This window comes from Brassica oleracea, chromosome C4, assembly GCF_000695525.1.
Source record: "Brassica oleracea var. oleracea cultivar TO1000 chromosome C4, BOL, whole genome shotgun sequence".
Classification (NCBI taxonomy): domain Eukaryota; kingdom Viridiplantae; phylum Streptophyta; class Magnoliopsida; order Brassicales; family Brassicaceae; genus Brassica; species Brassica oleracea.
This window is the reverse complement of record NC_027751.1, coordinates 8,229,271-8,236,721: the sequence shown is the minus strand read 5'-3', so window position 1 is coordinate 8,236,721 and position 7,451 is coordinate 8,229,271. Positions and strand designations below refer to the sequence as shown.

Below are 7,451 nucleotides of genomic sequence, written 5' to 3'. Positions count from 1 at the left end.
TAAACATAGCTATTATAGAATTACATAATATATAACACTAAATTACATTAATTTATTGGTGATTTTTTTTATATAAACTAAAATATTTTAATATATAAATAAAAAAACTCGCACGGTTGTGCGGATCAAGATCTAGTGTAAATCACTTAAAAGATAAGGACAAAATTCTAGTAGGAATTTTGGTTAATAGTATAGATACCAAAAAGGTTCGAGGCCAAAACTCCTAACCACCCCATCCTAACCAGAACGTATAATATTAGTTTCGTCTTATCAATTTCTCGAACCGTATACCTCTGACACAATTCAGAATCATTTACAATTGAGATAACGATATCTAGTGATAATGGTGATATTCACTAGCAAGAACCAACAAACTCCATATATAAACATAAAGTTACATTATATTTGAAACTTAGCAAACAAAGAGATCATATATGAATTACAATAGAAAAATAAATTAGATAATAGATATATAATACATCAAGATTCTTGTATATCTTTTTAAGTAAAGTTAAGAATCGCTAAGAGCACATCTCCTAGAACATGCTACGATGTCACCTCTCATAAATATTTTGTGTTGACAACGATTTTTGCAGTAATTGCACGATGGTCGAGAAGTATTGCTTTTCCAAAGAATTTGGAGCTTGATCCCATTTTCTTTTAAAAATTGACCATGCTTCAGATACGGGTCATCACCAAATAAACATTCAACATGAACGGTGATGCAACATTCATCGCACCAATAGATCACATTTGTGTTTGTATTTCTCAAATCATGTTCACACGCCTCACACCAACTTTTGTCACATATTTCTTCCTCCCACAGAACTCTGAGAAAATGTTTATCATGCTTATACCTTACTTTATATGGTAAGGTAGTGCATTTAATGCATATAATAAAATTGCAGATGATGCAATTTAATTGCTTCCCACATTTTATTTTGCATACATGACATATGGGCTGTTCTTCAGAGTTTAAAGCTAAGTACAAGGGATGTTCATGACCTTGGTAATCAACCGGTTCAGATATTGAAGCACACCGTATATCCAGATCGAAGTCACATTCCTTTAAATGACACCCATAGATAAACCCACCACAAAAACGATCACAAGCATCGCACTCGAATTCAACATATTCATATTGATTCAGATGCCTCAGTGTAAGTGGATGAGGATGTAACGCATGTTGTAATTTGCGGCGAGATTGTGCGCATGTTTCATGGAGGATGAAGCCACACTCGATACAAGAATAAATATTACCTTCAAAGATAGGTAGAACACATGCTTGACAAAACTTATTCTCATCATAAAGTGTACTGGCCTGGAGGTAGAGATGATGGTCATGAAGAAAATGAAGTATCACTCCTTCAGATATCACATCAAATGATTCAACACCTAATGTTATATCATCTTCTTCTGGTACACCTTCGAGATCTTCTCCGTCACACACATCCTTCCCTAGAGCACATATTGAATGAACAACATAATTACAACACTTGTCACAACTATAAGCACCATAATCGATCTCAATATTTTGGCGACAAACTCCACATAACCATTCTCCGGAAGGGAGTGAAGATTTGTAAGAGATACGATGGCGGTGACGTGATATTTGGATGATGCGAGGAAAATACATACAATCTTTATGAGCTACAAAGTTGCATGTGACACATATATATGTGGGATAAAGTTTCCTTAACAAGCCACAAACGTTGCAAGTTAAGGAAGTTTGTCTAGGAAAAAAGGTGAGAGGATGATCATGCCTTTTTGGTAGGTCTATAAAAAAGGGTATGGGTTTCATGACACATACTGAATGCATGAAAACTCGACAAATGTCACAATAATATAGTAGACGGCTTATTCTTCTTCCACATACTAAACATTCGATGATACGAGCACTTGGACAATAAAAGCAAAGTTGGAGAGAATGCTGAAGGTGATAAGGAGATTTTATTTTAAGTGGAGACTGAACACATTCTCTGTGATACTTTCCTTTACAGTAGTCACAAAGATAATAATCGGTGCCAGAATTTAAACCTTTGCATATGTCACACCCACCATCTATTTCGAAGTCTTTATTGTTGCACCAAAACAAAGGGAGTAATGAATGGTAAAGATCATGATCTATTGAAGAGAAGAGATACTCTGGAGAAGAAAAGATTGGAGAAAATGTGGATCTATCAGGTGACTCATTAAGTGCAACACAACATCGTGTAACTGGACATACGAAAAGAGATTGAGATGTGTGGTTGTTGATGATTGTTTCATTGGAGGAGGATAGGCTTTGAATTTGGGGTATGGGATGGTATTTTGAATGGTGATATTCAAAAGATAGTTTACCATCTTTTTCTATTCGATGGAATTCACCAGCGACATCCATGGATACTTTCAGTTTTATCTTTCTATATATATTGTTTTTTTTTTAAGAAAAAAGTTGAACTTTTTGAATTATTTGGATTTTGGTATACAAAACTAAAATTATGCACAAGTCTCTACAATATATAAGTTTTGAGTCATGAAATCTCTTTCAACTTCTAATGGTTGGATCCTTAACTTGAGACAACAAATAATTTATTCTTTTCTTTGTTGTTTTTATGATAGTATTCTTTTACTCACAAATAGAAAATAATATTTTGTGAGTGTGTTCTTTGCACATGGTTTTTGTCCTCCATGAAATTATTCTTCAAATTTTTATTTTTGCTTTTACTAATCGAGCGCGTCAATCAATTAGCAACCAGAACATAAATCGAGATCTCAGCTGTTTTTAGCTCTATAGTTTAGTTTTTATTAGATTTCAGTTTAGCTGATGTTTTTTAAGTTATTAATTCTACAAGAAAATGTTTTGTTTTTAATAAAAAAACAGCTTTCGAGAATACGTATGAGAATCTGAATCACATGTGTACGTTTAATTTATAGATCCTTAACGTCAAACGGAAATGGAATTTCTTTTTCTTTGTTAATGTTTAGGAGGGTTGCATGTGCTTGTTGCATAGTTTTATTCTGTAGCACATATCAAAGTAGTATTCGTTGGTTTCATGCGAAGAAGATGGCTTCTGAATGTAGATGAAGAATAAGCTAAGAAGAAGCTGAGTCGAAACAAGCAAGAGAGGGAGATTGGATATTCAAACGCAGTCGTGGTTGTGAAGCTCCAAGGTTGGGACCTCACGCATGCCAGGAGCTTGGCTCAGGTGACACTAAGTGCACTCAAAGAAACTGATCATCTCGGACAAGGGACTTCCACCGGAGTTGATTCACATTTCACATAATAAGTGTTATAACAATGTATAATAATAACCAGTAACAGTGAAGATTATTTTCACAAAAGGAAAACCAGTTAAAGACTCTTTGATCAGTTTCAGAAAAGAGTAAATTTAACTTATAGCAATATTAGTATTGTTCTTAAGATAGCTGTTTCTCCTCCTAATCTCTAATCATAAAGTTTCACGATAGAACAAAGAAGTCGACGCATTTTCCAATCCCTCTCCCATAACAAAATGTCGTCAACATCTTCAATAGCCACCTGTGACCGGTTTCATTTTCACTGATGGCAAGCTTTGAAGAGATGTTATGGTGGTTCTCAGCAGATCATCATCTCCAACAACCACCCGCAGCTTCCTTGAGAATTCCTCTCTAGAAATCTTCTTCTCCTGCAAGATCACACACACATATTCCGACGATGACATCTTGGCATATAGGTAATATAAATGGGCAAGGACTCAAAATAGTTTCACTACTATATACCCTAAGTTGTTGGTAATCAGCAGTGATCAAGTCCATCTCTTCCTGAGTAACTCTGCTTGACATTGCATTGAAGAGCAGAGGGTAAGGCATCAAAGCAGAACCGGCACTCTTGTCTCCATTTGTTACCCTCCCTGTCCCCTGCTTTAAACAAACAAGCCGCATCACTGTTTTCAAGTCCCAATCAAAGATACACGTTGACCAACTGATAACAAGAATGTTCCTCAGGTACAATTAAAAAAAACTCACATTTGAAACAGAACCTTTGGCTCCTTTCAAGGTGAGCCGTGAGTTCTCAGAAAGCAAATCCCCTGCAAAAACGGTATAGGCAACAAAAAAATGTGATGTTCAAAATTATTCATATGTATTTAGCCATGAACATTTATCTCACTAGACCCGTGGGATGATGAAGTGTGTCACTATCAATGTTCTAAAAATCTAGGCGACCTCAACTATTTTTTTTACAAAATCGGTCTAATCACCTGCCTAAACAATAATCCTCTATAAAGCACCTAACCACCGCCTAGCGATTTCTTGAACATTGGTCACTACTACCCCAGAGGTCACAAGCTGATCTTCAGCAAGATCTATATGTTGTATATCCCATTCAATGCGTCATCAGTAGATTTTTTTTTGATGGAAATAGTAACCTTTTTTTTAATGTGAAAGGAGAAATCACCTTCAGCATTGGGGATAGACAACAGCTTGAAGCTAACTACAAATTCTGGATAAACATGAGTGTTCACATTCATGTTCCAGACAAGATAATGCTTCGGACTCAAAACATTATCAACTCCATTATCATACTCTTCTCCACCAGTAAAGGACTGCGCTCTATCACCACCAAGAGGTTCCATATTCCCCATTATCACACGGCACAAAACCATGTGACGCACACCGTTTTCATCAATATCACAATGTGTAGCACTGTAAAAACATTATCCTCCACACATGTTCTTAAAGAGAGAAAACATAAAAAAAAAATGAACTAAACTAAACCTGAAGTAAGGGCAGTTTGCAGCGGTTAAGTGAACCCCAACACCATACTTAGACTTTTTGATGAACTCTCCACACACTCCAAGTCCATGCTTCATGACTGAAGATAATAGTTTCTTCTTAACAGGCACCCATGCGTATCTAATGTTTGCATCTCCTCGGCGTAACTTAGTGATGTCAGCTTGTTTGTTAAAGAGAGATTGACGATCTTTGGCGGTGTCACCTGAGAAACGATACGCATCAAGCAACTCTACATGGCCTAGAGTGGCCATACCTAAAACAAACTTTTCTTTGACAGCATCTATATTAACTTCTTCTTCTTCATCAGGCTTGACGCTAGAGAGTATATTAGTCCCAAGGCTGCAGCTATCCTCTGACGACTCATTCAAAGATGGCTGAACAACACCATTGACATCAACTTCAAGGTGCAGCTTGATCTCACATTGATCTTCCTCACGGTCCCTTTCATAAACTTGGGGGAAAAAGCATTTTCCAGCTATATCAATCCATGCGAGGTGGGTTCTTACACCTGTTTCCAAGTCTAGGCGATGCATGTGTAAGAAATCAAGAACAAAACAGCGGCCGGACCAGTTTACCTCTATAGCAGCTCTCTTTGCTTCAAGATCTTTCTTGATAGCGCAGATAACGTGGTCAGGCAAGTCAGTCCATTCGCCGTTCTCATAGATCATCACACGCTTTGGCACTCCTGTCTTCTTGAAGTAAGAGTAGTATCTGACCAGAGACTTGCCAGAGAGATTCTCAGAAGCATTAACTTTGTTTCCACTATTAAGCTTTTCGGTTGGTGAGAGCACACATTGCAGCTTTGCAAATGACCCCCCAGATTCACAGTAATCAGGATGCTTTCTCTTTTTTCCAGGTCCATCTTTGAAACTACTATCCAACACCTTGACGAAGTTTGATTCCATGTCTATCTAGTAACAAAGCTAAACCTAAAACCTTGAACAGAAACTCAGCTAACACGTCTAAATCTCTAGCAGTCCTAGAGATAGCAACACATCACAGCGTCGAAAAAAGCTGCAAGACAAAAGAGGGGTATGCATCAGATAATTTTTAAAAAAATGCAGTGACCGCATATAAGTATTTAAATATTTAATAAGGAAATAATCTCATATAGTACAGTAAGGAAAAAGCATATATTAGAAAGACTATCATCATGCAATAACACACATCACAAAACACACTGCTACACCACAATGAGAAAGCAACTATATGAACAGTGATTCATGAGTTTCCCAGCAAAAAAACACCATTACAGTGACTGACTCAACAGGTAAGATCTTTAAACACACACTGAAGTACAAAACATACAAAGATGTGCAAAATAGCAAATACAATAAATAATCCGAAGTATATTGATTAAAGGGTAAACCCCATCAGGAAAAGCTTGAGACTAACCAGGATGACTAGTCTTCATCTTTGGTGCCTTGATAAAAAGTAATCAGAGAAGAAAAATCCACTTTCTTTCTCCAGTAAGTGTCACTGCACGACGTCCAAACCAAAAAATTGTCAACCTTCAATGGCGGAAACAGACCAACATACAAACAGGCTTAAAGTCAAAACAAATTATTTATCTATCAAGATAAGTTTTCATGTGTTCAGGTGCACAAAAAAAAAAGGTGAACCAATCCAATCTATCATAACCAAAAACCACCTGAATATGCAAAGCTTAGACGAGTGTTTTTTTTTGTTTGTTTTTTCTGTTGGTGTTGGCCAGCTACAACTTAGCCAATAAGAAGAATAATCGCAGAAGACTAAACAATAGTACAGATCCTAACTCCAACACAGTTTCACAAGTACAATACAAATTTAAAACAATTCTTTCCAGAAAGCCACTCGAAAGCCAAAAATTTGTAATCTAACATGGACTAAAAGGAACATCAGTTCACATAATCGAAGATAAAATATAAAAAGAAATTTTTAGAAAATTAAAAAAAAAATGAACCTTAATGAATTTTTTTATTCAGATGGATGGCAAGGTAAGGGTAGAATAATGGTAGAGCAACGAGAACCCTAAAACAGTGACAGTGACGAAGAAGAAAGGGTTTAGAAGAAGGCAAGCCATTTATATATATATAGAATTTAATAAGGTCGGTCTCTCCGGCGACGAAGCTATAAGTCGGCGGTGTCTTGCCTTGTAATATTGGCGTGGACAAAAAAGGCTTTAATCCTTTCATTACGAAATATATACAATTTTGTTAGATAAACTTTGAAATTATCCTCGACTCCTTTACCAACTCAAGCACTATGATCATCTACTCATCAAGCACTATGATCACCCACTCATTTACCAAATTAAGCACTATCTTTGTTATTTTATGTATTGTTGTTCACTATAAATATCATCACTCATCTTACTCTTTTGTACACCATAAACAAGAACAAGAGTTTATAATCAAAGAACCATTACATCTTCTTCTTCTTCCTTATAATAAACTCTCTCTCTTATATTAGTGTTATTTGCTTCCTACGGGTATTAAATTCTACTCTTATTTAAATTTCTCGATACTATAAATTATAAGTTATTTCATAACACGTTATCAGCACGATCGTTCTGCAATTCGGTAAAATTTATTGTATCATATATATACCCTGCTATAATGGTCGGTATACCGCCTGTACTATTATTTATATTATGTTATAATTGCCGGAATACCGCCTATATTATTTATTAATATTTTAATTAATTTATTGGTCGG

The 7,451-nt window shown here is 35.9% G+C and overlaps 2 protein-coding genes across 3 annotated transcripts; both read right to left on the bottom strand.

The window, feature by feature from the left end:
• Nucleotides 1-511: 511 nt before the first annotated feature.
• On the bottom strand, nucleotides 512-2,446 carry LOC106338024. The gene has a single exon (XM_013777095.1). The coding sequence runs from the start codon at nucleotides 2,378-2,380 to the stop codon at nucleotides 512-514; it is 1,869 nt and encodes a 622-aa protein (XP_013632549.1). The 5' UTR covers nucleotides 2,381-2,446.
• A 920-nt stretch (nucleotides 2,447-3,366) lies between these two features.
• Nucleotides 3,367-6,893, bottom strand: LOC106339346 (probable inactive poly [ADP-ribose] polymerase SRO1). 2 transcript variants are annotated; one of them, XM_013778137.1, is made up of 7 exons: nucleotides 6,698-6,893; nucleotides 6,151-6,234; nucleotides 4,738-5,769; nucleotides 4,418-4,665; nucleotides 3,988-4,049; nucleotides 3,742-3,882; nucleotides 3,367-3,647 (listed from the first exon to the last, which is right to left on the bottom strand). In XM_013778137.1, exons 3-7 carry the CDS (start codon nucleotides 5,658-5,660, stop codon nucleotides 3,510-3,512), a joined length of 1,512 nt encoding a protein of 503 aa, XP_013633591.1. In that variant the 5' UTR covers nucleotides 5,661-5,769; nucleotides 6,151-6,234; nucleotides 6,698-6,893; the 3' UTR covers nucleotides 3,367-3,509. The 2 variants fall into 2 exon arrangements, with proteins under 2 accessions (XP_013633591.1, XP_013633592.1); XM_013778138.1 differs by having other exon boundaries at nucleotides 3,742-3,879.
• Between the last annotated feature and the right edge of the window lie 558 nt (nucleotides 6,894-7,451).

What these genes read in the sequence shown, in the direction of transcription:
- LOC106338024 (XM_013777095.1), bottom strand. Translation starts at nt 2,380, where the DNA reads ATGGATGTCGCTGGTGAATTCCATCGAATAGAAAAAGATGGTAAACTA.
- LOC106339346 (XM_013778137.1), bottom strand. Translation starts at nt 5,660, where the DNA reads ATGGAATCAAACTTCGTCAAGGTGTTGGATAGTAGTTTCAAAGATGGA. An exon ending in CCAAAGGTTCTGTTTCAAAT is followed by an intron (nt 3,883 to 3,987) that starts GTGAGTTTTTTT and finishes GTTTGTTTAAAG; the next exon opens with CAGGGGACAGGGAGGGTAAC. An exon ending in CTGATTACCAACAACTTAGG is followed by an intron (nt 3,648 to 3,741) that starts GTATATAGTAGT and finishes GTGATCTTGCAG; the next exon opens with GAGAAGAAGATTTCTAGAGA.